Here is a 27,933-nt window from a genome sequence, read left to right as displayed (position 1 = left end):
GATCGTGTATGTATCATTAATCAGACGCTATACCTGCTTTGATTGACCATTGTTGCCCATATGAGCAGCTCTGGCTAGTCACAGTACCTGTAATGATCTTATGCCCAGTTTAGAGGGAACGATTATCATTCAGTAAATCATTTAAATGAACGAGACTGAGAATCATAAAGTTCTTGCTCGTCGTTCAGTTTCAGCCGGCATAAAAATCAGCGCCGGCTTGTGCACTTCTTATGCTGTTTAACTCCTTAGTGATGGCCCTACAGTGTTTTTATGTCCTGCAGATGCAGGACATGTATGAAAGGAGATCGCGGGGCGACCTCCCTTCATACATCCTGAGTGCCGGCTGTTTCTTACAGCCGACACCTGGCAGCAACAGCTGCAATGAGCCGCGCAACTCATCGGGGCTATTACCCTTTAAATGCCACTGTCAATCCCCCGCCCAAAGGGGGATAGCTAACACTAGGGAAGAGAGAGAGAGTATTCAAAAAGATCTAGACAAGCTTGAACAGTGGTCGGCGACTAACAGAATGGAATTTAACAAGGAGAAATGCAAAGTCCAAATCTGGGTAGGAAAAACGAAAAAAGCACATAGAGAATGGGAATAAATGGGCTAAGGAGCACATGTAAGAAAGACTTGGGTATACAGCCGACACCTGGCAGCAACAGCTGCAATGAGGCGCGCAACTCATCGGGGCGATTACCCTTTAAATGCCACTGCAATCCCCCGACCAACGTTTGGGGGGGGGGGGGGGGCATAAGGCCCCCCGCAATGAGATCACAGGGAGCCGTGTGGGTGTCATGGCAGCCAGGGGCCTTCTGAACGGTCCTAGGGCTATCATGGCAGAATGCCTTTCAAGCTATCACCGTATGGTGGCCTGATAGACTGTCTGCCCGATCACAGTATGTTGTAATGCTATAGCATTACATCATACTGCAGAAGCGATCAAAGCTTTGCAAGTTGTGGGCCCCTAGGAGGGCTAAAAAAAAAAAGGAAAAATAAGATCAATAAAGTTTTGGTAATTATTAAAAAAAATATACATATACACACACACAAAAGAGATGGGCGAGCATACTCGCTAAGGGCAATTGCTCGAGACAAAAGGTTCGGGTGCCGGCGCGGGGGAGCGGTGAGTAGCGGCAGTCAGCGGGGGTGGGGGGAGAGAGAGATCTCCCCTCCTTTCCTCCCCGCTCTCCGCCGCAGCTCCCTGCCCGCCGCCGGCACCCGAACCTTTTGTCTCGAACGGGCAGGTACTCGCTAAGGGCAATGCTCACTCATCACTAATTGTATATATGTGTGTGTGTGTAATATATATATATATATATATATACATATATATACATACATACATACATATATATATATATATACATACACACACATACATATACACACACACATACATATACACACACACACACACACACACACACATACACACATATACACACACACACACACACACATATACACACACACACACACACACACACATACACACATATACACACACACACACACACACATATACACACACACACACACACACACACATATACACACACACACACACACACACACACCCCACATATATATATATATATATACATACACATACACACACACACACACACACACACACACACACACACATATATATATATATACACACACACACCCCACACACACACCCCACACCCCACACCCACACCACACCCACACACCACACCCACCCCCACACACCTACCTTTTGCCATTTTTATAATAAAAGAATCTAAATAATAAATAAAAAATACATATTTGGTATTGATGCATCCGTAAAAGTCCGATCTATCAAAGTAGTGCATTATTTACTCCGCATGGTGAATGACATCAGAAAAAAAAAAAAAAAATGCGCTTTTTGGTCACCCTGTTTCAAGAAAAAAAATGCAATAAAAAGCGATCAAAAGGTTGTATGTATTCCAAAATGGTACGTCCCGCAAAAAACGAGCCCTACATAAGTTTGTATCTTAGTAAATCGTACTGACCCATAGAACAAAGTTATCATGTCATTTTTGTTGCAGTTTGTGCGCCGTAGAAACAGGACTCACCAAAAGATGGCCAAATTTCATTTTTGCCCATTTCTCTCTACATAGAATTTTGTAAACGTTTTTCAGTGCATCATATGGTGCATTAAACAGCACCATTGAAAAATACAACTCGACCAGCAAAAAACTATCCCTCGTACAGCGACATTGATGCATAAATAAAGGAGTTACGATTTTTTTTAAAGCGAGGAGGACAAATGAAAATAGAAATAAAATGCAAAAGCTCTGTCACTTAGGGGTTAAACTCTGATTGTTCTGTGTTTCACATAGGAATGTGAAATTAAAATAGCTCTATAGCCCTTTTGTACTTCCTGGTTGCTGCTAACCAGGACATGTGACTGCTGCAGCCAATCACTAACTATAGAAGGTCAGTGCGGAGACCAGGGCAAGCTGTCAATCACTGACAGGACCGCCCATTGGACTGCTAAAACGACAATGGGCAGAGGTTTAAAAGCATAAATGTTATATTTGAACTTTCCCCATAACACTATATATCAATCTGCTCAGCTCCTCCTACTCTATAACATGATGCCTGCAGTTTGGACAGCGTGTTCCAGCCGATGAGACTCCCTATAGAAGGAGTTTTCTAGTTGTAAACTATCCTCAGGAAATCAGCAGAAAGTATGAGTGCACTGCTCAGGGAACCCCTGATGGGCAGACCAACAGACCCCCAAAGATCATACTACTGATGACCTATCCATCCTGAGGATAAGCCATCAATAGTTTATGACTGGCCAACCCCTTTAAGAAGCACAAAATCCATTGGTCCAACAGTTGTAACAGTATCTGTGCAGAAATCATTAAATATGTTTAGACATATCCAGACGGTGAAGGACTACATCACAGAGTCTATACATAAAAGATAAAGAATCACACCATTGTCTAGGCTTTTGAACAAAAACATATCTGGAAACTGAACTGGCATTCACCCAAGGTACTCACAGAACAGAACATCTCACTCCTCTGCACACACCAATGATGCAATCATTGTTTTCTAGTCATTTTCTGTCTCTATGGTGCTTCACAGTCTTCACGTGCCGTAGAGTTCATGATGATATGCAGTCATCATGCAGAAGCTGGCACGTTACAATTATTTGGTCAGCTTGAAATTAGGGCTCTGCAAAAGAAAACGGGGCCCAAACTTTATAGATAAAATGTATCTAAAAACCACTTTGTAAAGATGTGGGATTTTGTCCCGGCGGTCCATCACAGGTGCCGAAACCGGTATGGATACAGAATCCTCTGAATAGAAGCATTCACTGTCATTACCCCTTTGATGTCCATTTATCAGGGATTCCATTACTTTCCGCAACATTTATAGAATAGTGTAGTGGTATCCGATTCACTAATGACAGAGAATGGACATCCAGGCTTAAGGGCCATTAACACCTAACGATTATCGTGCAAAATTCATTCAAAAGAAAGAAAATGCGGGATAATCTGTCCTCGCTGGATCGCTCACTTCTTGCTGCGTCTAAACGCTCCCTGCTCATCGCTTCTCAAAGAATGTGAGGCGCTGAGTGAGAAGTGAACGATACTCAACGGTAATCTGCCTGTTTAAAGGTTCTGCACGAGCGTGAATAACTAGAAGTGACGTCAACTGATCGTGCAGATCATCTAGCCGACAGTCGTCCCATGTGCAGGGGATCGACAAAAATATGGAAACAGCAAAGCTGTTGTCTGTTTTTTTTTCCCATCACAACCCTACGCAATGATCGTCTGTCTCCGTCACTCAACACACATTTCTGTCCACGCTGGGGTTTGTCATATGCGGCTTTCCCAGTCTTAAGCCTTCTGCAGAAAGCTGGGTCGGATTCCGCTGCGAGAATTCTTGCAGAGGGATCCGACTCGTGCCCCTGCAGTGACAGCTGCGGCTCACCCGTTGCCGGCAGCTCCTTTATGCTATGTCTCAGTTGCCACCCAGCCAGCGCATGTGCAAAGAGGAGCTGGCACAGAGATAGGACATGCCGCGATTTGTTTTCCGTGCGTGTTTTCACGCAGACAAATTGTGGTCGTGTGCTTAGGACTGCATTATCTAATGCAATCCTATAGCAGCGGGCACGGGCGGAAATTCTGCGGGAAATCCCGCCCGTCTGCAGGAGGCCTTACTGTATGCGGTCATAATTTTTGACACAGTGCCCCGTGATCTAGCAAAAACGTCCGCTACCTTTGTTACAGTGGCACCCAGCATACAGGCCCCAACAATTTGACCGCGCTGGAACTCTGTTGGCTCAGCCACGATTCCCTCACAACTGCACAGAACGTGGTCTTGAAGACAAATGACACTAACCACGTGTTATACAGAATATTGGATCACGCAACAACTACAGCACCACCTACCTCCACTGTAGTACACATATGGATCCCAGACCATTAGGAGGGATCTGCAAGGGATTTTAGTCATTAGCACCGAGCTGCCCTTTTACTGGTAGCATTGTGAAATGGGATTATAATCCCATGTAATTTAAGGCATGTATTTGATACAGTGTTTCCATATTTTAGTCCACCGCCTGTAAATGAAGCAATACTCTCCCACCTAAGCTAACATCGGGCATGATGAAACCAAACTCCATGCAGGGCGGTACACACGCCCAATGAGTATCACACACAGGTAATATTAATTAGAATTTTGTAGGGGTTGTCTGATTTAAACCTAATTCCCAATGCCACATTTGGTAATTTTAGGTTAAAGGGGTTGTCCCGAGGCAGCAAGTGGGTCTGTACACTTCTGCATGGCCATAATAATGCACTTTGTAATGTACATTGTGCATTAATTATGAGCCATGCAGAAGTTATAAAAAGTTTTATACTTACCTGTTCCGTTGCTGGCGTCCTCGTCTCCATGGTGCCGACTAATTTTCGCCCTCCGATGGCCAAATTAGCCGCGCTTGCGCAGTCCGGGTCTTCTGCAGTCTTCTATGGGGCTCCGTGTAGCTCCGTGTAGCTCCGCCCCGTCACGTGCCGATTCCAGCCAATCAGGAGGCTGGAATCGGCAGTGGACCGCACAGAAGAGCTGCGGTCCACGGAGGAAGAGGCCATCTTCAGCGGTGAGTAGAGAAGTCACCGGAGCGCGGGGATTCAGGTAAGCGCTCCGGTGAGCTTTCTTTACCTCCCTGCATCGGGGTTGTCTCGCGCCGAACGGGGGGGGGGTTGAAAAAAAAAAAAACCCGTTTCGGCGCGGGACAACCCCTTTAATAGTGGGGAGTCTTCCATTCAGGACCCTAATCTATTAGCTAGAGAGAAGATTCCCTACAAAGAAAGTGTCTCTTGCTCTGGAGGATCTAGCATGTCCATGCTTTACAAGGACAATGGGAATTGTGTTATGCTCCATGTTTTCCCCTAGGTGGCAATAAGGTGAAACTGAAGACTTGCTACCAGATTACAAGCGATTGATAGGAGGTTCCACCAGTTAGATACTCTATTATCAACATATCATCGGGAAAACTTCTATCAAAAAAGGGATTACCCAAAGTGAGCATCTCCTTTAATTCCTCAAGGACATGGCCCTTCCCCCACCATCCCTTTTAAAAAATCATAACGGTTTTATTTATCCATCAACATAGATATTGAGTGCTTGTTTCTATGGGCCGAGTTGTATTTTTCAATGGTACTATATAATGTACCAAAAAACTTTAAAAAAAAATTCTAAGTGGAGTGAAATGGAAAAAAACAAAAACTAAATTCCGCTATCTCTGGGTGCGTGTTGTTACTAAGGCCTACACACTGCAACAAAAAGGACATGAAAACTTTATTCACTGGATCAGTACGATTACTAGAATACAAATTTATATATTTTTTGCTGTACTACTTTAATTTTCTTTTTTAAATTATTGTCTCCCGCCATCTTCTGACTGCCATAGCTTTTTTATTTATCCATCGACCTAGTTGTACGAGGGCTCATTTTTAGCGAGACGTCCTGTAATTTCGATTGGTACCATGTTGGAGTACATACGACTTTTTGATCGCTTTTTAGTGCATTTTTTTGGTCATTCTGTCTCTAAGAAAAAAAAATGTAATTCTGGCGGTGCTTTTTTTTTTCTGATTACGTTTATCGTGCGGGGTAAATAATGTGTTATTTTGATAGATCGGGCTTTTACAGGCACAGTGATACCAAATATGCTTGTTTTATCATTTAGATTATTTTATTATAAATATGGCAAAAAGGTGGGGTTTTTTTTACTTATTATTTTTATAAATAAATACAACTTTTGAAAACTAATTCTAAGAATTTTTTTAGTCCCCAGAGGGCACAAGAACATGCGATGGTTTGATCGCTCCTGCAGTATGATGTAATGCCATAGCATTACATTATACCGTAATTTGACAGACAGTCTATCAAGCTATTGCAGTGATTTTGTAGCGCCGATATCGCTGTCGTCAGTGTAAAAAAGGCCTTATACAATAGGTCACTTTTGGGCGATCCATTCTCTTTGGGCCTCTTTCACACGGGTAACTGCGATAGTGCTAAGAGAAAATCGCAGCAATATCACTGAGTTTTCTTGTGGAAATATCGCAATTTTGTGTTGCTTGAAATATAAGCCCTACCCCGAAAATAATCCCTAACTGCATTAAGAAAAACCATTACCTGACAGGCGCTGTTGTAACAAACAAGTCATGCCAGATGAATCTAATTTCCTTCTATGATAGTATCACTGACTGGGTTGATTAGGGAAATGCGGTAGATGTAGTATATCTTGACTTTAGTAAAGCATTTGACAATGTATCTCATACCATACCTATTAAAAAAAATGACCAAATATGGGGGGCGGAGCCGGCCGATGGTGAAGCAAGTCGCTCACTGAGCAGGCTCCCGCGGCATCGGCTATCACAAAGCAGCTACCGGCACAAAATCGCGGCGAAACGGATCAGCATGGGGCGGAAAAGAACCCAGAGCACCCCGGGACACCCGCTGGGGAGAGAGAGGGGCGGCTTAGCGCAGTATCTGCGGCCGCAGAAAGACGAGAACGAGCGGCGCGGCTCATCCAAGATGGCGCCGGCGGGACGGGAGGAGGAACAGAGCGGCGCGAGGGGGGGTGAGCGAGCCCTGCAGGCAGCGGTCGGAGAGGAGAACGCCGCTTCAGAGAGAAGCTGTCAGGAGATGGCAGGAGCAAACGAGCAGCAGGGCTCCCAGCAGCAGCAGCCACACAGCAGAGAAGGAGGGGAGAACAGTCCCCAGCCCCGGAGAAGGCTTTCATTAGACCTGCGCTCACCTCTGCATACAGCATCCCAGAGAGCCGTGGAACAAGAGTGCAGCCCAGCCAGCCAGGAAGGGGAAAGGGGTGAGTTCATAAGCCCCCCTGACACTCCAGACTCCCTCCACAGACACTCTCATGTACCCAGATATAGGGGCAACCCAAAACCCAGCCCCACAGATACAGAAGAGGGGGAGGGGGAATGGGACTGGAAGGCTCACCTACGCTCCCTCCCCACCAAGGGAGACCTAGATTGTGCGGTCCACAAGCTGGAAGCGTCCCACAAAAAGGACATATCAGCATTGCAAAAAGACATAGCCCACGTGGGTCAGCGCCTGACAGAGGTAGAAGATATACAAGACAGGATTCTAGAGTCGGTCGAATCCCATAGAAAGGTTATTCAAATTCAGTCTGCACAGATAGCGGACCTATCTGCCCACTTGGACGATCTTGAGAACCGTCATAGACGGAATAACGTACGTATTAGAGGCTTACCTGAAAAAGTGGAGAATGCGCAGCTAGAAGCATGGGCCACAAAATTTTTCAACGAGATCCTTCAGAGACCGGCAGACAAAACCATTGAGATTGACAGGATTCACTGTACCCTGGGTCCGAGATCACCCGACCCGGCAAGACCGCGCGATGTCCTATGTAGAATCCATTTTTTCCAAGAAAAAGAACTGATAATGCGCAAGGCGAGGGAGGCGGGGGAGCTAACCTCTCAGGGCTCCACTATCCTCCTTCTCCAGGACCTTTCACGACGCACACTGCAGCTAAGAAGAGCTTTGAAACCGCTATTAGTGGTACTAAGAGAAAACGACATCCAGTACCAGTGGGGGTACCCCCTTTCAACTAACGGCGCGAAAAGGAAACAGAAGGGTGTCCTTTAAAACACTGGGAGACTTGCCGGGCTTTCTGGGCTCACTCGGCCTCCCAATGACTGCTCTCCCAGATTGGCCCCGCCAGGAGGGGGCGCTGGCACCGTCCTTGCGCACTGAGTGGCAGAAAGCAGGAGAAAAAACGAAACGCTGACTCTAAGTGTTAAAATGCCATTTTGCCATATTCTACAATGTTCTCTTGCATATATGCCTGGGTTCCTGTTTGCTTTATTTTTCAGGTTCCACCACGACAAGAACTCGCCGACTAAAGTTTAAGGTCTAAAGTTACTTGCCGGTAACGCTTCACTTTACATGTTATATCTGCGTCATTGGGCCGAGGCTGCCAAGGAGTGCGGCTTCTCTATTGGTTTACCCCGACCCCCCTTAGGGGCAATAGCTACGTGCTATATAGAAATGTGTTTTCACATTCCATGCTTAGTTAAGTTAAGAGGCACTAAGCCTCACGTTTATTCGATTTCTTCCCCCCCTTTTTCTCTCCCTACTCCCCTCCCTCCCTACCCTAATGGGGTGCGGACCTTGAGAGGTAATAGGCTTTCGTTCAAGTACCGCAAAAATGACTAGAGTCTCCATGTGCACTTACAACGCAAAAGGGCTCAATACCCCAGAGAAGAGAAGTCAGATCTTGTATCATTTGCACCGGAAGGGGATCATGGTCGCCATGTTGCAGGAGACCCACTTTAAGGCGGGCAGCGTCCCACGTATCTCATCTAGATATTACACCAAATGGTTCCACAGCCCCCACCCTGCGAAGAAGGCAGGGGGGGGGGGGTATCAGTGGCGTTACATAAATCTCTACAACACGTCGTCCTTGACCAGGAGATAGATCAAATGGGCCGATTTGTTTTCTTAAAGCTGGAGGTCGCGGGAACAGTATTAACTTTTGCTAACATTTACTTCCCCAACCAGGGCCAAGTCGCTTTTGGGACGTCCACTCTGAGAAAATTGGACACCTTTGCTGCCGGTTCCAGAGTAATCCTGGGAGGTGATCTAAATATGGTGATGGACCCGGACATAGACACGACAACGGGTAAGTCTCCCATCTCACACACGGCACGGAGGGCACTGAAAAGGGAATTAGAAAGGATGCATTTGATAGATTTATGGAGGATTTTGCACCCGGGTGTCAGGGACTACAGCTTCTACTCAGCAGCCCACAACAGTTATAGTCGCATAGACCACATCTTAATATTGCATAGCCTCCTAGACCGTGGACCGGCATGCTCGATGGGACCCCTCCTGTGGTCAGACCACGCCCCAATCTACGGGGAACTCAAAGGGATGGGCAGACAGATCCACACAAACCAGTGGAGACTAAACGAGAACCTCCTTAACGACACACTGTGCATCGACGACATTAAAAAAACAATTGCGGACTTCGAGGAGACACACAGAGACAATACTACAGATTCCCCTATTAAATGGGAGGCCCTCAAATGTGTCTTGAGGGGGGGTTTTATCTCCCATGGCTCTAGGCTCAAGAAAGACAGATCTGCTACACTCCAGAAACTTATGGGAGAGTTGGCCATAAAAGAAACCCTAAACAAGAGCCACCCACTAGATGCAACCAAGGCGGAGATCTCCGCGATTAGACACCAAATTTTGCAAATATTAGACCAGGGGTCGCTGGGGGCAAGGGATAGACTGCGCAGAAGTGTCTTTGAGTATGGGGACAAGTGCGGGAGGTGGCTATCTAGAACACTACACCCAAGAGCCCCCATAAACCACGTTCCGAAAATTCAGACTCCAGGAGGAGTGGTCCACTCGACCTCCGAGATCCTGGAGACGTTCCGCTTATACTACAACAAACTATATAACCTAAAGCAGGAACCTGAGCCAACCAACAGCGCAGGGGATGACGGAACACAAGAATACCTCAATAGCTTCGCCCCAAAGCGGGTGGACCCGTCCGAGTTCGGAGACCTGGAAGGGGACTTCTCACTTTTAGAGTTGTCTACCCTAATAAAAGAACTCAAGACGGGTAAGAGCCTGGGCCCGGATGGGTTCACCTCCAAATTTTACAAAATTTTCAGAGAAGAAATCTCCCAGCTGATGCTGAGGGCCTTTAATGAAGTGAACGAGGGTCGGCCCTTCCCATCCCAGGCGCTGCAGGCTCATATAGTGGTTATACCTAAAACGGGGAGAGACCCTACGGTATGCAGCAACTACAGGCCCATTTCACTCATAAACATCGACGTTAAGCTTTTCGCCAAACTGATCGCGATCCGACTCCAGCCGTTTATCTCGAGACTGGTCCACAAGGACCAGGTGGGGTTTGTCCCGGGAAGGGAGGGCAGAGATAATGTGATTAAATCCACATCTCTAATATCAAGGGTAAGGAGCATGGGGTCCCCGCTCTGCCTAATGGCCGTCGATGCGGAAAAGGCCTTTGACAGGGTGAGGTGGAGTTTCATGGAGGCCACCCTGCGAAGCGTGGGACTGGGTCCGCGTATGAGAGAGTGGATATCAACCTTATATAAGGATCCAACGGCTAGAGTAAGGGTCAATGGGATGCTATCAGATACCATTCACATACACAATGGAACAAGGCAGGGGTGCCCGCTGTCACCCTTCCTTTATATTTTAACGATGGAACCACTTGCCAACGCTATTAGGGAAAATTGGTCCATCAGAGGGGTCAAGATGGGACACACGGACCATAAACTATCCTTGTTCGCAGATGACCTACTGGTCTACTTATCATGCCCAAATGTCGGAATCCCGGTTCTCCTGCAGGAGTTTAGCAGGTTCAGTAGGATAAGCAACTTCAAAATAAATCTGCAGAAGACTGAGATATTAAATATTACCATACCTCGAGCTGAGGAGCTGAAGATGAGAGGGCAGTACCCATTTAAATGGCAGAACAGGGCCATAAAATACCTGGGCATCCAGCTCCCGGCCGACCCCTCCCACACATTTGACTTAAACTATAAGCCATTTCTATCAAATTTAGAAAAAGACCTGGACAAGTGGAACCCCCTATTCCTATCATGGAGCGGCCGCATCAATACGGTTAAGATGGTATCGCTTCCAAGGTTTCTTTACCTTTGCCAGGCCTTTCCCATCAGACTAAACAGACACTATTTGATGCGTATAAGATCCCTAATCACCAAATTTGTCTGGCGAGGGCGTAGACCCAGATTAAAATATAGCACGCTAGTCAGAGCCAAAGACCGAGGAGGTCTCAGCCTCCCGGACTTCGCCCTATACTACAAGGCTAATATAGCCAAATGCGTTCTCAACCTCCTGAAACACAGCGGGTCCAAACTGTGGGTCGAGATGGAAAATGACTTGGAGCCGGAGGTAGTGCAGGGGATTTTCTGGATCCCGGGGGGCCTGCTCAAAGATTGCTCCCGAGTGTCTCCCCTATTGAGGCAGCTGGCGGAGGCCTGGTCGAGTTTCGCTGGACGAAACGAGTTGGTCTCAATCCCGGGGCCCCTCACCCCAATCCTGGCCAACCCCCAATTTAAGGCCCTGGAGCAAAACAAAACCCTAATATTAACGCCTACAATAAGAACACCACGGGTGAGAGATGTACTAAATCAGTCAGAGATCAAACCCCTGGCGGAGTTTTTTACGGGAACACGGGTTCCGCCGGGAGCGTGGATGATATATTTACAGCTGAGGGGCTCGCTGATCTCCCTGACACCCGGGTCGAGCTGGACTAAAGCCCTTACCCCCTTTGAGGAAGTGTGCATGTCGCCTAAATCCCCGGGACATCTAATTTCCCTACTATACAGGATAATGCTGGACCGTGAGATGGGGGACGAACCCCCGGAGTTCACACGAACCTGGGAGAGCGAGCTAGGTAAAGGTTTCTCGAGGGACCTGTGGCAAAGGTCTTTCACCCTGACACACAAGGGTACAGTTCACTCCAGGCTACAAGAGCTGAGCTACAAGGTCCTGACACACTGGTATACAACCCCGGAAAAGATGCACAAAATGTTCCCTCAATCTTCCACCCTGTGTTGGAGATGTTCCGGTGGAAGGGGCAACATGCTCCACATTTGGTGGGAATGTCCTCCGCTGGCGACACTATGGAGGGACGTTGAGGCGTTGTACAACACTCTGTGTGGGACAGGAGTAGTCCTATCACCCGAGATGGCACTGCTGTCTATGTTCCAGGGGCCTGTTGCTCAGGTGAGAAAAGGTCTTTTACGATTCTTTATATTAGCAGTGAGATACACTATCCCAAAGTTCTGGCGAGCCTCCTCAGGGCCCACTAGGATCCATTGGGTGGAGGCTATCAACATGCTTGCAAGATTTGAGGAGATGAGGGCAGAGGAGGAGGCTACAGTGGTGGGGTTCTATGCAACGTGGCGGCCATGGTTAGATTTTAGATCATCCCCCAGAATGGGGGAATGGATCTCACAGACCACAAGAGCGTCGTAGGCTGGCAATCCCCCGGATTTGCTCAGTGAGACAACTGAGGAGCGATACACCCCCCCCCTCTCTGACGCAGAGGGGAGGAGGCATTGCAAAAAGGAGGGACCGAACCCTCCCCCGGGAAACACACCGCACGCTGACGGGTTCAAGCAAAAAGGAAAAAAATAAGCAGAATAGCTCTGAGATGTCATAACCTCGAACTCAAGGTACCTCCCCCCCACACACACACACCCAACTCCCCCCCCCCCTACTTCCCGCTCAATGTCCCCTGTTCCCCCTTTCTCTTTTTCTTTAAGTTTATTTTACACCTCCTCCTGGACACCTACTCTGGGGTGGACTAGGAAGGAGCTCCTCCCTTTATGGAAAATGGAAGTCAGAGAGAAACCTTCAGCAGGCTCCACAAAGGAAGAAGTGTTGGAGCCAGATTAATGGATGCACCGTGAGACGGTCATATGTTTTGTATGTTCTATAGATTGAAAAGCATTCAAGAATGTACTCTGTCATTACTCTCTGTCACAATAAAATCCGTTTGAACTAAAAAAAATGACCAAATATGGTATTTACAAGGCAACTATTAAGTGGATTCACAGCTGAGTGATCGTACTGAAAGAGTGGTCATAAATGGCTGCATATCCAAGTGAAAGAATGTGTCAAGTGGGGTACCACAAGGCTCTGTCCGAGGCCCAGTGTTCAACATTTTTATAAATGAGGGAATTGATAGGAAACTGATCAAATTTGCAGACGACACAAAGCCGAGAGGGATAGCTAACAGTAGGGAAGAGAGGGAGAGTATTCAAAAAGATCTAGACAAGCTTGAACAGTGGGCGGCGACTAACAGAATAGTATTTAACAAGGAGAAATGCAAAGTCCTACATCTGGGCAAGAAAAATGAAAAAAGCACATGGAGAATGGGAGGAATTGGACTAAGGAGCAGCACATGTGAAAAAGACTTGGGTATACTAATAGATCATAGCCTGAACATGAGTCAATAATGTGATGCAGCAGCCAAAAAGGCAAACACAATTCTGGGATGTATTAAGAGAAGCATAGAGTCTAGATCACGTGAGGTCATATCCCTCTCTACTCTTCCTTAGTCAGACCTCATCTGAAGTACTGTGTCCAGTTCTGGGCACCCCACTTTAAAAAAGACATAGAGAAACTGGAGCAAGTTCAGAAAAGAGTTACCAAGATGGTGAGTGGTCTGCAAATCATGTCCTATGAGGAACGGATAAAGCTGGGTTCAGACAGGGCGGATTTGCCGCAGAAATTCTGTCCAGAATTTCACTGTGGCAAATCCCGGGATTAGCTAGCCATGTGGATGAGATTTCTCAGAAATCTCATCCACACAGGATGGTGAATCCGTTGCGGCAAAGCCAGCAGAAGCCAGCACTGCGGAGCAGATTCGCTGCCGCAGAATGTCCATTTTCTTTTTATTCCGCTGCGGCCGCACTCTTCTCTATGGGAGCGCCGGCCGCAACGTAAAAGCAAGTGGCCAGGCCGCTTCAAAACCCATGACTAAGTGCCGCGGGTTTTGAAGCAGCACTTTCCCACTGGAAATCTTGTGGTTTTTCGCTGCGGACAAACCATGAGATTTCCACCGGAATTCCGGCATGTGAGAACCCAGCCTAAAGGATCTGGGAATGTTTAGCTTGCAAAAAAAAAAAGAGGCTGAGAGGAGATTTAATAACTGTCTACAAATATCTGAAGGGCTGTCACATTGCAGAGGGATCAGCCTTATTGTCATCTGCACAAGGAAAGACCAGAAACAATGGGATGAAACTGAAAGGGAGGAGACACAGATTAGATATTAGAAAAAAAACTTTCTGACAGTGAGGGTGATCAATGAGTGGAACAGATTACCACAGGAGGTGGCGAGTTCTCCTTCAATGGAAGTGTTCAAACAAAGGCTGGACAAATATCTGTCTGGGATGATTTAGTGATCCTGCACCGAGCAGGGGGTTGGGCTCGATGACACTGGAGGTCCCTTTCAGCTCTACCATTTTGTGATTCTATGTCAGCTCCCCTGTATGTCTCCTCTGCACCTCCAGCACACTTTTCTATAGTTTTCAGCGCCACGGCTCAGCCAATCAGAGCCAGCACTTCCTGGAGGCAGGGACTTTGAACCCCTGACCAGGAAGCACAGGCTGAAGATTACAGAAAAGTGCGCCGCAGCTGCCTATTATACGTGACGTGCTCCTCTTAGGTGATGTATTTTTTGTTTTATTGTAGCTGGGGATTATTTTGGGGGAAACAGTAGGATTTCCTACTGTAAAAGTTGCATCACACTGCATGAAAACTGTGTTTTTGTGAGATGCAAGAGAAAGGAAGGCTCCATTGGAAAATATGGGCTACAAAACAGCCCAAATCGCGTCAATATTCAGCATTCTGTAATTCTTTTTTTCTTCCAATGTAGCAGCCTACAAAATATCATTCATGTGAAGGAACCATTGAAAAGCATGGGCTTCACATACAAGCAATTTGTAGCTCTGTCACATAACGAGAAACTTGCGCGATATCATCGCCTGTGTGAAAGCGGCCTTATAGGTTTACGGATAGCAATAGTAATTTGGGGTTTTATAAAGAGTAAAATATAAGTAAGAAAAGCAAAAAAAAGGGGATGAAGATGTAATAGAAAGCTAGCAGATTTCACATTTACCGACAATATGACAACCACTAATAAAGGAGATCCAAGGAATATAAATTCTTGTAAGACACGACTATAAAACAAGAAGCATATTGTATTTAATTAACTGTTCCCCACAGTGGATGGTTTTATGACTCATTACTTTTACTAGACAGAGACCTTTGCCTGCAGTAAAAGGCACACAGACAAACTCATGTAATTATTAGAACATATTACTGTTAACATTTCCAAATTTTAAGGGAAATGTAAAACTTTCCGACATGTAAAAATACTTAAGAATCCAATGTTACTTCTCATGTTTTAAGACTAGAGCTAGAAGACAATGTAGGTCTGACCTATTGCACATTACACAGTAATATACTGAGGCAGAAAGTTGGAATTCACACAATACGGCTCAACAGAAATGGATATTGACCTTCTTGTTGACCCATCTATGGCGAAGAACATTGCAGCACTCGAAGAAACATAAAAGGTATATTATGTCGACACGCGATAAGAGTCAATGTTTAGCTCTAGTCCTACCGAGTAACCAAAGTTTCCATGGGAGTGTGAGCGATAACGTGGGATCTTAGAGCCAACTCTGGTCATTCCAGATAAACAGAAGCCTATCACATTCAAATAAAAGACCCAAACCACAGGAAATTAAAGGGATTTTCTGGGTATTTACAATTGAGTACTTATCCTCAGGATAGGTCGTCAACAGTGGATCGGCAGAGGTCCACCCATAAAACCCCTCTAACATAAGGGACATTCATTGGAACAAGTGCTTATCTTCCACAATCCCGCTTAAAATGAATGGAGCGACGCTGCACATGCTCGGCTACCGCTCCAAGTTCCTCCTCACTGCGGGAGGTGCAGTAAGCCTTCATTGAGGAGGAGTGGAGGACATGACTCCTGTTCTCAGGATCGGTGGGAGTCTTAGTGGTGAGACCACCAGTGATCAAAATCACCTTTCCTGTGAATAGGTGATAAGTCTATCTTGGGAATACCCCTTTAGGCAAATGTATTATTAAAGGGAACCCGTCACGTCCGTACAGCACCATAAACTAAAATTATGGTGCTGTTAGGGTATGTGACGGAGACGGGTGATGTATTTTTTGTACTCCCCCGCTCATTGGATCCAGCAGTGTCCCCTTCTGAAGGTCGTACTGGCACTGTAAACCCAACAGTTTTCTCCGTGCTGTGCATGCGCTCTCCCATAGACTATGTCAGGCACAATCTTCAGAGGGCGACACCGCTGAATGCAGCGACTAGGTTATACAGCTCAAAAGTAAAGGAACGGGGAGTCTGGGGCGCTGTGCAATAGGGCAGATGTGCATTCATTTACATGGAAAGGACCTTAAAGGAGTATCTCCGTCACAGCAAGTTATTCCCTAGCCACAGGACAGGAGATAACTTACGGTTTGGTAGGGGTCCGACTGCTGGAACCCCGAATGATCCTGACATTTCAGCTTCAGTGCATTCTAAAGTGTGGGACAGACAATAGTCAAGTTAGGGATGTGCTGGGGCTGCAATCTCAGGATCAGTGTAGGTTCCAGTAGTTGGACCGCTACCCAGCAAGCTAATGGTCCTTTTACACGGACAACAGTTCTTTAACTGACTGCACGAGCGCTGAGCGTTTACACTGAAAGACTTCATCGCTGGGTTCTCACTGGCTTCTCGCTCGGCACTTCAACTTCTACGTGCAGCGCTGAGCAGGGAGCGTTTACACGTAACGAGAAGCCAGAGATCCAGAAATAGCTTTTCCGCTGACTTTCACGACCAGTAAGCTATATTTTTCACATTTACACGTAACTATTATCGCTCAAATCATTCATTTGAACGAATTTTGACCGATAATTGTTATGTGTTAAAATCCCTATGCTATTACTAGCGGTAATTTGCTGTGGTGGGAATAATCTCCTAAAGCTACGTTTACATGCAAAACCGTATTACAGCAGCAGCACAGCAGATGAGGTTTTAACGGATCTCATTCACATCCTGCAGAAATATACTTGTGTGTACATTGACGTGGCGGGAACTTGAAATCTGCAGCACATCAATTCTGTGGTTTTTCACTATATATTTCACGCTTAGCATAGCACAGGGCGAGGTTTGTGGCGAAATCCAGCACAGAATACGCATATAAAGCATGGAGATTTTGCTGCAGCAATTGGCGCAATTCGTAAAGGATTTCCTCTGTCCTCTGCTACACTACACACATCTAGCAGAATGGTACATCTCTATAGCACGTCTCCAGCATTTCTTCCTGTGTAAACCCAGCTGACACTTGTAGTTCCACAAGGATCAGGAAGCCACAGCTTCTACGAGCCGGGTTTACATGACAAATATCAGGAATTGGCACAACTTGCCCAGTATTGCAGAGCAGATTTCCAAGGAAGATGGAACAATACCACTGCAGCACCACCTATTGGAAGGCAGCAGTCCTGCAAGTCAATGTTATAAAGTTTGTATAAAAGGTTTATGACTGGGAATTGAAAACACACCAAAATCCATTGCGACTCCGCTCTTGTATGGGAAGGGGGCGGAAATGACACAATTGCTAGAAATGTCCTCCAAGAATAAGTTTGTTTATTCTGACAGCAGTTGTAACAGCAGATTGAAGCAGAAACACGGTAAGAGTGTCATTTGATCAAACGCCTGGAAGACGTCAAATACCTGACCAACAGGGCGCATTATTCATCACTCACTGAATGATCCTAAAGCTTTTCAGGATTCAACACTCTTTATGCACCCCTACATGTTTGGACAGATTTCCGAGGGCCCCTGTGCAAAGAAAGTACCTCCTCCCACGACAAGTTAAAGTATATACTTACAGATAAAAACATACCTTTTTAATAAAAAAAGACTATAGAAAACCTATAGACCACACTATAATCAAATAACCAGCATATAGTGATGGCATACTAGTAATTCCACCATAGCATACCAAATAATACCAATGTTATATGAAGGCCAACCCCACTGTGACTACATCCCGTCATTACAAATGCTTTCCCATGACCAACGCTCTCTCACAGTCATAACCTAGTTAACTCTATACTCACATATTGAAAGACAGTGTATAAAATAAGAGAATGCCCAGATAAATTTGATAAAACATGGGGAACTTGCTGTGGCTCATCAACCACGTCCCACATGCTAAACGCAATTCATCAAATGGTGGAACTAATGAGGTCTTCAACCCTTCCATGTACCTCTTAGCTTATTTATTTTCTTTTACAGATATGATAAGATTATCTTGAATTCTACAAATTACCTTTTCCAAATAGTGCCCTACCTTGGTTGCCCCATCAGTAATAATGCGCTCCCCTTGTTGCCCCTATAATGAATAGTGTTCCCTCTTGTTAGTAATAATGATCCCCCAAGCTTTCCATGTAATTAATAATGCACCTCAATGTTAGCCTCAGCAGCAAAAACACTCCACCGGTGCCACTTACACTGTAAAACAAAAACACAAAAGAAAAAGACAAAACAAAAAACTGTTGACTTGGTGGAGTGAACAGCCAATCTGTTCCCCGGATGTGGGGCATGCTGGGTTGTTTAGTTTAAAGGATGGGCACCAGCACTACCAAGTAAGCAGGCAGAAGGCCCCTCAGCCCCAAGTGCACATATATCCGCACCTACTAACATGTAAGTGCCAGGACAGTGCAGTGTCAGTAAGTGGAACAGAAGGGCACAGCTGGTGAGGTCACCAACATCTACCCAACAGCGCCCTTCTAAAGGAGCAATATGGTGAGAGGAGAGAGGTAAATTCTGTTTAGTTCCTGTTTCCTTTATTATGCCCCCACCAGTACTTCTATATCCAACAGGGTACCTGGAAGCCTGACCAGCCTTTGTGGTACAGTGGGCTTGTCAGTGACTTACTACTGATGACCTATCCTCAGGATAGGTCATAAATAGTTGATCAATGGAGGTCCCCTGCTTGGAATCCCTGCTGATCAACTGGTCACTTGGTATTGTGGTCAATGCGGACAATGCTGGAAGCAGACCGCGCTGTCCGTATTGCAACAGTCTGTAAATGCTCGTAAATGGCTATGTTCAGTCGAAATGTCACATATGTTTTTGTATATGCTTTTATGGCATTAAAAAATATTAATTTTTGGCACAGCCCCCTGGAGGTGGCCTACAACATCTTCTGCTGATCTATATGGTTTGGTGGAGTTGGCACTGCAGGCACAGCTCAATGGGAGCTGCACCCATAGTACCAACCCGAGCCACTGCAATGTTGACAGCACTATCTGCACAGACAGTGGGCCGAGTGATCAAAGGTGTTCAACTAGTTGAGGATGAAGAAATATAAAGAGCAAATGTACAAAAAGGGAGCTTAAATGGACCCATGTTGCAGTTGTGGCCTATGAAAGCACTTCAGGGCTAAACTAGTGCCCTACGTCCTGAGGACTGGTGGGGGGAGGGGTCGGGGGGGGGGGGGGGGGGGTGGTCCCCGTAGGTCCCAGTCAGAAAGCTTTATTACACAAATTGGAAGTTGGAACATAAAACAAAACTATGAAGCTTTCTGTTACACTTTGTCCTCCAGCGTCCGATCTACACAAGCAGACCTGCAGGTCTTAAAGCATCTTCTAATATACAGTGATGACAGGATTCTCTATAGTGCTCTTACCAGCCGTGACTATTCCTTTAGCACTTTGACTCAAACTCGAAGATTTCACTATGCCAAATATAGCTGTAGGGAGATGGAAAACAGATGTCACTCATCTCATTCACGGAACAACGTGTGATAGTAATGGGAAGCTACTGTTACAAAAACTAGTTACTGTTATTCTTCAGAAACATTTCTTAAAGGGAACCAGTCACATTGAAAATGAACATTCCCATCTTCAGCAGTTATACTTAACCACAGGACGTGCTATACCTCCTGCTCACATGGTCAACCCTCTTCAACAGGAACCATGTAATTATTAATTTCTCCTGTGGTGGCGCTGTAGAAGTGCACACTTGCTGCCCGGTTCCCTTGCAGATCACAGTTGATCACCTGCTGTGATCAGCTTATATTCAGGAGACCTTCTGAACAAAAAGGGATTGTGGAAGCCCCTCTAATCTGCATATAGTACCATTTCTACTTAAAACAGGTACATTATGTAAATATTGTATAGATCTTTTAGCAATACCTAAACATTACCAACAACTTGTGCTTCATATAGGATTCACCCATCATTATGTCATATGACGATGAGCATTCAGAACTGGACTATCAACCTCTAAGGCTACAGCCCCATGATGAGCTAACCACAGGTGACTGAAACTTCACCCACTCGTGGCAGCCAATGGCTGCACAATCTTGTCAGCATCATCTGCAAGATTGTGTAGCCATTGGCTGCTGTGGATGGGCGGAGATTCAGATGCATGCAGTTACTTCATCATAGGAAATTGCTGCCAGGTCTCCTGGAGGAATGGGGAGCCCGGAAAATACAAAATAAAGCTGCCCAGACTCTACGTCATCTAAACTACAAGCACCATTACGTAGATTATGGTGTCTATAATTGATGACCGGTTCCCTTTAAGCAATTGAAGGGGTGACTGCTATCCCTCCATTATGTCTTGTGGCTTAATTATGTACAATTCCATACAATCTGGCGCCTTGGGACCCGATGTAAGAATTACTCCTTTACAGAAATACTCTGCAGAATGTAAAAGGAGTTACATTAAAAAAGTCAACGTTAAAAAAAAACAAAAAAACAAACATACAAAAAAACCCCCAGCAAAGCGTGGAGTTTTTTGGGTAATTATTCCTCATTTATCCTCCTAATGAGCAATTATTTGCTTCTACTTTTAATGCAGCAGCATAAATATGTTTACTATGCAGGTCTGCATGTTCCACAGGCATGTACTGCCCACGTTAGTGGCGCCAGCTCCTACGCTCTTCACCAACACTGACTGCGGGGACAGGCCATTATGTTTTAACTCTACATCTTTGCAGAAAGTTGGTCTCTAAATCATGCAGCAAAAAAAAGCAAAAAAAAGCAAAGCTCCGACCCCTATAAAGATATATTAGAAAAGTGATCTTAGAGAACCTGTGTACTGTTGCGCTAAGTGTGCGAGTACCACACTATAACAGCAGCACTAGCCGGCTCCTACCTTGCTGTACCACAGCTCCACAGTCGGGGTCCTGCGCTACTGTTAACAGTACTTCTTCCACATCCCGATTCCTTCCCGGCTGGTCCACAAGACCCGTTATAGTCTGTTGTAAATGCTTCGGCAAACTCATTAGCTGCAGGAACTGACCCTCCGGACTCTTATCTACCTAGATGGAAAATAAGAACATTAGTAGACGTAAAAGTGAATTGTCAATGTTGTTTCTGAAAAAGTTAAAAAGGATACATGTAAGTATTTCCTGAATAAATTGTAAGTCATGGCAACACATGAACGTGCCCAACATAACCCTCAGGAGCGGTGACATCCCTCCTTAAGGAGACACCTAGGAGGTGAGTGAGGAGACTTGTAAGGCCATCCATGCTCCTCTAGGAAATATATGGAAGATGGAACAATACCTCTGCAGCGCCACCTATTGGATTACAGCATTCCTATAAATCAATGTCAGACCCTTTAAACAAGTCTTTAAAACAAGGATTGGGAATTGAAAAAAAAGTCAGAAATCCATATACAGACAGCTGTTTCGGGTTTTTTTTGCCTCTCATCAGTGTGCAGTAAGATATCCATGGCATTGGCCTTCTAGCACCTATGACCCCCACTCCCTGCCTGCAGGTGCCCTGTATATTTTAACAAACACCCTTAGGCAACAATCACATGGGCGAGCACGATATCTGGCCGTGAAACTCGGCCCGATATCGCACTCGCCAACATGCGATGTCCCTGTGGATGTGAGGCGTTTGTGTTAAAACCATCGGTTCAGGGAAGTATCGGTCCTCCAGTGCAGAGTGGTTCCCATTGTTTTCAATCGGTTAACCTCGCATCACACTCGCATGCACCTTGCACGCCGTGCCATCCCCATATAAAACAATAGGCAATGCAAGGAGTTCCGATGGAATGCCCAAAGAATGGACATGCTAAGATTCTTTCCCGCACTGTGAGCAAGAAGAAAAATATCGAAAAAAACGCTCATGTTTATGACCCTATTCAAAAGAATGGGGTTCAAAATTATGCGAGATTTGTCTGGCAATGCACTAATCTTGCCTGATTTTCTCAACCGTGTGAAAACTAACTTAAGCCACATTCACACGGACAAGTGCTTGACAACGTGCATTTTACACATGGATGCAAGCCGTTTTTCATTCTAAAATGCCTCACATCACTTGTGAAATTACGATGCTTGGCGGGGAAGGGGGTGCTCAATAAAGCCAATTTTGGGCTGACATCTCATCCAAAGTCTGGTGCAGTAGCACATTTGGATACTTGGAGGTTTCCTTGTAGAATCAGAGTTATGGAATATCTCACAATGTACAAGGCTTTAATTCCCCACAAAAACGTTCAAAGGCATTCCGATACTACAAGAGCAGGCACGCAGATATAGTGTGCTTGCAAGAAACCCACTTCTCCACCAACTCTGCCCCACGTTAGCACTCTCCCCAATACACCACATTTTATTCAGCAAAAGCACCAACCAAAACCAAGGGAGTCACTATCTGCTTCAGTAAGTCAGTTTCTTTCACACACTATTGCGGACCCAGATGGTCGATACCCATCACTAACAGGCTCCATCCAAGATGTCCCAGTAACCATAGTCTCCTACTACACTCCAAATTCAAGCCAAATCCAATATTTCACGAAACTTTTTGAACTAGTTGACACCAACAAAACAGGCACTATAATTCTCTGCGGTGACTCAAACTGCATTCTTGACCCGAGCGTGTATAGGAAGTCTACCACTCTCCAAGCCCATTCGCCACTGCCCCAACATTCAATCTCGCACAACTTTAAATCCCTCCTTCAACAATACCATTTAATAGATACTTGGCGGGAAATAACCCAACCACTAAAGACTATACATACTTTTCAGCTCCGCACTCCCTATAGAGGAGAATAGACCACATTCTAGTTCCCAACACTTTCGTATCTCAAATACTGCAGTCTAAAATCCTGACAGTCCCATGGTCTGCCATAGCCCGCTGTCCATCACCTGTAATTCCTTGATGTCTAAACCCACAAATACATCTTGGATCCTTAACAACTGTTATCGATCCCTGAGGTTGTATCCCTATTAACGCCACAAATGGAAGAATACTTTCAAATTAATAGCCCGTCCGCCTCCTCCCCCATTTCTCTTTGGGAAGCACACAAAGTAGTGATTCGAGGTCATCTAATACAAATAGCAGCCCATCGTAAACGGGAACGCATGTCACAACAACTGAAATTAGAACAACAAGTCTCTCAGCTTGAAGAGGTAGCCAAAAAACATCCACCTAGAAATAATCTCCAAGCGTTATCTCAAGCTAAAACTGAACTGGATCTTTGCCTTACTGACTTAATAGAACAGAAATTGCGTTGGTCCCGACAGCGTTTTTATGTATTCAACAATAAACCCTCCCCACCCCTAGCCCGTAGACTTCGCTCACACCCAAACAAATTCCTTTTACAAGCTACGTACAAACCAAAACAGAATTACGCCAAACCCGCTCACAATAATGCGGGAATTCCAGAAGTTCCTAGTCACATTGTACTCGCAACAATGTTCCCTCCCTATAAACCAAATCACCTCTCCAAGAAATACCACTACCTACACTTGAAGAAACATTCCTTGACAATCTGGCATCTAAAATTACCCAAGAAGAAGTGACAAATGCCACTAAAGCACTGAAGACCAATAAAAGACCTGGCCCAGATGGCTTTTTGGCCCCGTATTATAAAACATTTTCATCAATTCTGTGCTCCTGTCTAGCAGATTACTTCAATGCAATGAGAGACGGTCACCAAATTGGCCAGACAGCCCTTCTGGCTTCAATATCAATGATACCTAACCAGATAGAGACTAGTTAGACAAACAAAACTACTCCTCAACACAATCCTAGCGCCGCGTTTAAATATGGCCCTTCCTTCACTAGTTGGTAAAGATCAATTTGGATTTGTCCCAGGCCGTCAGGCCCCTGATAATATTTGAAGAGTAATCCCCCTCACCCACCTCTGTAGAACCAGCGGTATCCCAGCCATACTTCTATCCCTAGACATACATAAAGCGTTTGACACTTTAGGCTGGGAATAGCTATTCTTGGTCCTTGACCGATGGGGGTTCCCTGGCGAGTTCCTCTCATGGCTACGAATATTATATGCCCACCCCAGGGCCTTTGTACGTTATAGGGGCATCTGTTCTGACATATTCCCGATCCATTGGGGGACCCGATAGGGTTGCCCACTGTCCCCATTACTCTTCATCCTGGCCATAGAACCTCCGGCTATTAAAATTCGTAATCTTGATATAAAAGGGATTGAAACCGCTTCAGTCCACCACAAACTCTCAATGTTTGCAGATGACCTGCTAATGCCCACATCTTCCCCACGCACTACCATACCCAACCTAATGGCGGTACTATCCAGATTTGGGTGAATCTCTGGCTTAACAATTAACCATACAAATTCCAAAGCATTTAACCTCACGCTATCACTTGAGTTGGGAGATTTGCTTCAGACGAACTTTCCCTTTCAGTGGGCAACGGGCTCTTTAGGCTACCTGGACATCCAATTGACAAACTCCTATGCATCCTTATATAGTCAAAACTACATTCCCCGCCTCTGCAAGACAAGGGTACCCCTGGAGAGTTGGAGCAGATATCACATTTCCTGGATCGGGAGCGTTAACGGCTTAAAGAGGTCATTTCTCCCTAAACTGTTATACTATTTTAGAGCTTTCCCGATACGGGTACTAGGATACATGCTGAAGACTCTTCAGCAGATGTCCCTCCGGTTTGTATGGAGTGACTCGGGCCCAAGGGTCTCGAGATCCACCTTATATAGACATAGACGGAAGGGAGGTTTAGGAGTTCCTAATTATTTGAAATACTACCAGGCGGCCCAGGTGGCTAAGCTAGTTCTCTTGCACTCCTTCTCTAACACTCCTCTGTGTGTCCTTGGAAGCAACTGAAATACATACCCTTACAACAGAAAACTTTTTATGGATATCACCCAAACACAGGCCTCCAATCAGTAATCCCATTATTAGCCACTCCCTTCATGTCTGCGACTCTAAAGTGGAATCACCCCAATCGTTTGTGAATTGGAGCGAGTTATCCTCTCTCCTTAAGAACACAAGCTCTCCACTGATCTTACCTCCATTTGAGAGATACTCTTATAAATACCCACAGGCAAGAGGCCTCATTTCGCAGATTTACTCGGGATTGGTGCATTCCCCTTATCGTACACAATTACCACACGTAACGCGCTGGGAAAAAGACCTCAGCGAAACACTATCCGAGGAAGATTGGATTAAGATATGGGAGTCTACCAACAGTAGCGCCAGAAATATATTAATGCTAGAAACTTGATTTAAAATCTTGTTCCGCTGGTACTTAACCCCAGATGGAGTATCCCATGCAATACCCGGACGCTCTCCCAACTGTTTCCGTGGATGTTTAGTTTAGGGAGATATGCTCCACATCTGGTGGTCCTGTCCTCGGATTAGGAGGCTATGGATTCGAGTTTACTCCTTAGTAGGCGCTGTTAAATAAACTCAAACAATATCCCCCCTGACTCTAGGAAACTAATCTCCTTCCTTTTTCTGGCCACAAAACAAGTTATTGCCCATTCGTGGCCCAAAGCTTCCTTGGACTTTACCGAGGTTAAGCGCAGGACGGACTGGTATCTAATAAATGAAAAGCTGACCTCCATTCTAGCCGATAGGCACGAGAAATTTTTGAAAATACGGACCTCATGGCTAGATTGCTCCTTCCCCTCACAAAATAATAGATTCCTAACCTCCTTGTAAAAGAGAATAATAATAATAAAAAATGTCTACTAAATTACCATCCTATAGCCCGGTCCTCTGCAGCGTCCACCCCATGGGAAAAACTTCCCCTGTCAGAAGTCACCCCTCCCCCCTTTCCTATCTTTTCCTAATTCTTCCACATTTCCACCTTAATTCAGGTTAGGCACTGGCCAGGCCGTTAGTATTCTGTTATTCTCAATAAACAGTCTAGCTTCAAGATTGGACCGGGAGACACTAAGGCCGCCTGCAGACGGGCGGGTCGGATCCAGCGGCGAGGATTCTCGCCACGGGACCCGACCCGAGCGCCTGCAGGGACCAGCGCGTACTCACCCGCGCCAGCGGTTCTGGCTGTTTGATGTGCCGGCTTGCCGGCGCATGCGCAGACCGGAGCCGGCGGCAGGGGAGTGACGTTTCTGTGCGGAGCTCTGTGAGCCCCGCACAGAAATAGGACATGCTGCGGTTTGTTTGCCGCGCGAGATTTCCCGCAGCCAAACCGCAGCCGTCTGCATAGGATTGCGTTTGTTAACACAATCCTATGCAGGCTTCCAGCGGCGGAAATTCCGCTCGTGTGCAGGCGCCCTAAAAGAGAAGGCTACTCAAAATTTGCCTATCAGATGTGTTTTCTCCTCTCTTTCCCCCCCAATCTATATCACTGCAAACTGCTTTTGTTACATATTAATGAGACTGATGCATTTCAGTTAAATGTTTACATTATTGTAAAATTTGAAAATCTCAAATAAAAATTACAGTAATAAAAAAAAAAAGAATCAGCGTTATGGACTGCTGCAATCATCAGTCTACAACTTTCTGACAGTAACTAAAAGGATGCAACTGCATATTTGGAATGAAAGGCCCCCATACACATTAACCCCTTGAGTGGCACGCCCGGAAATTTTCCGGGACGAGCTCCACTGCTCATAGCAACATAGCCCGGAAGATTTCCGGGCTATGTGTCACTATGGGAGCTGCAGAGCACAATGCCACAAGCTGTGACAGTGTGCTCTGCCTGCACAGACCCACACAGAGCAGTGCAAGGGCTTTGAAAAACCAGCAGAAGATATTGCCGACATGTCGGCAACCTCCTGCTTTGTTTACAAGTTGCCATAGAGACCATCGGCTTGTCAGAAGCAAGCCGATGGTCTCTGTGGCAGGGAGAGCTGGTTGTTAGCTGTCAGAGGACAGCTAGGTACCAGCTCTTACAGCAGAGATCAGAGAAAACCTCCGATCTCTGCTGTGTTAACCCTTTACATGCTGCAGTCTATGTGACTGCAGCATGTAAAGGGTTGTCACTGCAGCATGTAAAGGGCTGTCACCATCGGACCCCCGGAATGTGATCAGGGGTCCTGATGGGTCCCTGTGGAAGTCCCCTAAAGGGACAAAAAAAAAAATTAAAATTTTTTTTAAAAAAAAAGTAAAAAAATTATTAACAAAATAATAAAAACACTTGTCTCCCTTTACTTTGTAAAAAATAAAAAATACAATCACACATGTGGTATCCGTGTGCGTCGTAATGACCCAGAGAAGGAAGTTAATACATTATTTAACCCCTTAATGACATAGCCCCTTTTTTTCTTTTTTCCCCATTTCTTTTTTTCCTCCCCCCTGTTTAAAAAATCACAACTTGTCCCGCAAAAAACAAGCCCTTATATGGCCATGTCAATGGAAAAATGAAAAAGTTATGGCTCTTGAGTCGCAACTGCAAAATTAGTTGAAATTCACTGATTAGACCATTTTAAAAAACCTGCCCTGGTGGGCACGACAGGGTGGTAGGAAACCTGCCACTCAAGGGGTTAAAGGGATTTTCCAAGATAAAATATTTTTTCCAGTGTTAACAAAACA

The 27,933-nt window shown here is 45.6% G+C and overlaps 1 protein-coding gene across 2 annotated transcripts in view; it reads right to left on the bottom strand.

Moving 5' to 3' along the window:
• Nucleotides 1-27,933, bottom strand: part of TAMM41 (TAM41 mitochondrial translocator assembly and maintenance homolog) — a 42,578-nt gene that overhangs the window by 1,617 nt on the left and 13,028 nt on the right. For both annotated transcript variants that reach the window (XM_066596489.1, XM_066596490.1), the window contains exons 6-7: nt 21,300-21,465; nt 19,825-19,887 (exon numbers count right to left, since the gene is read on the bottom strand). In XM_066596489.1, coding sequence (XP_066452586.1) covers nt 19,825-19,887; nt 21,300-21,465 — 229 coding nt within the window. The remainder of the gene's footprint in view (nt 1-19,824; nt 19,888-21,299; nt 21,466-27,933) is intronic.

This window comes from Eleutherodactylus coqui, chromosome 3 (genome assembly GCF_035609145.1).
Source record: "Eleutherodactylus coqui strain aEleCoq1 chromosome 3, aEleCoq1.hap1, whole genome shotgun sequence".
Lineage (NCBI taxonomy): Eukaryota > Metazoa > Chordata > Amphibia > Anura > Eleutherodactylidae > Eleutherodactylus > Eleutherodactylus coqui.
The sequence above is the reverse complement of the archived record's forward strand: the minus strand, read 5'-3'. Positions and strand labels throughout refer to the sequence as shown.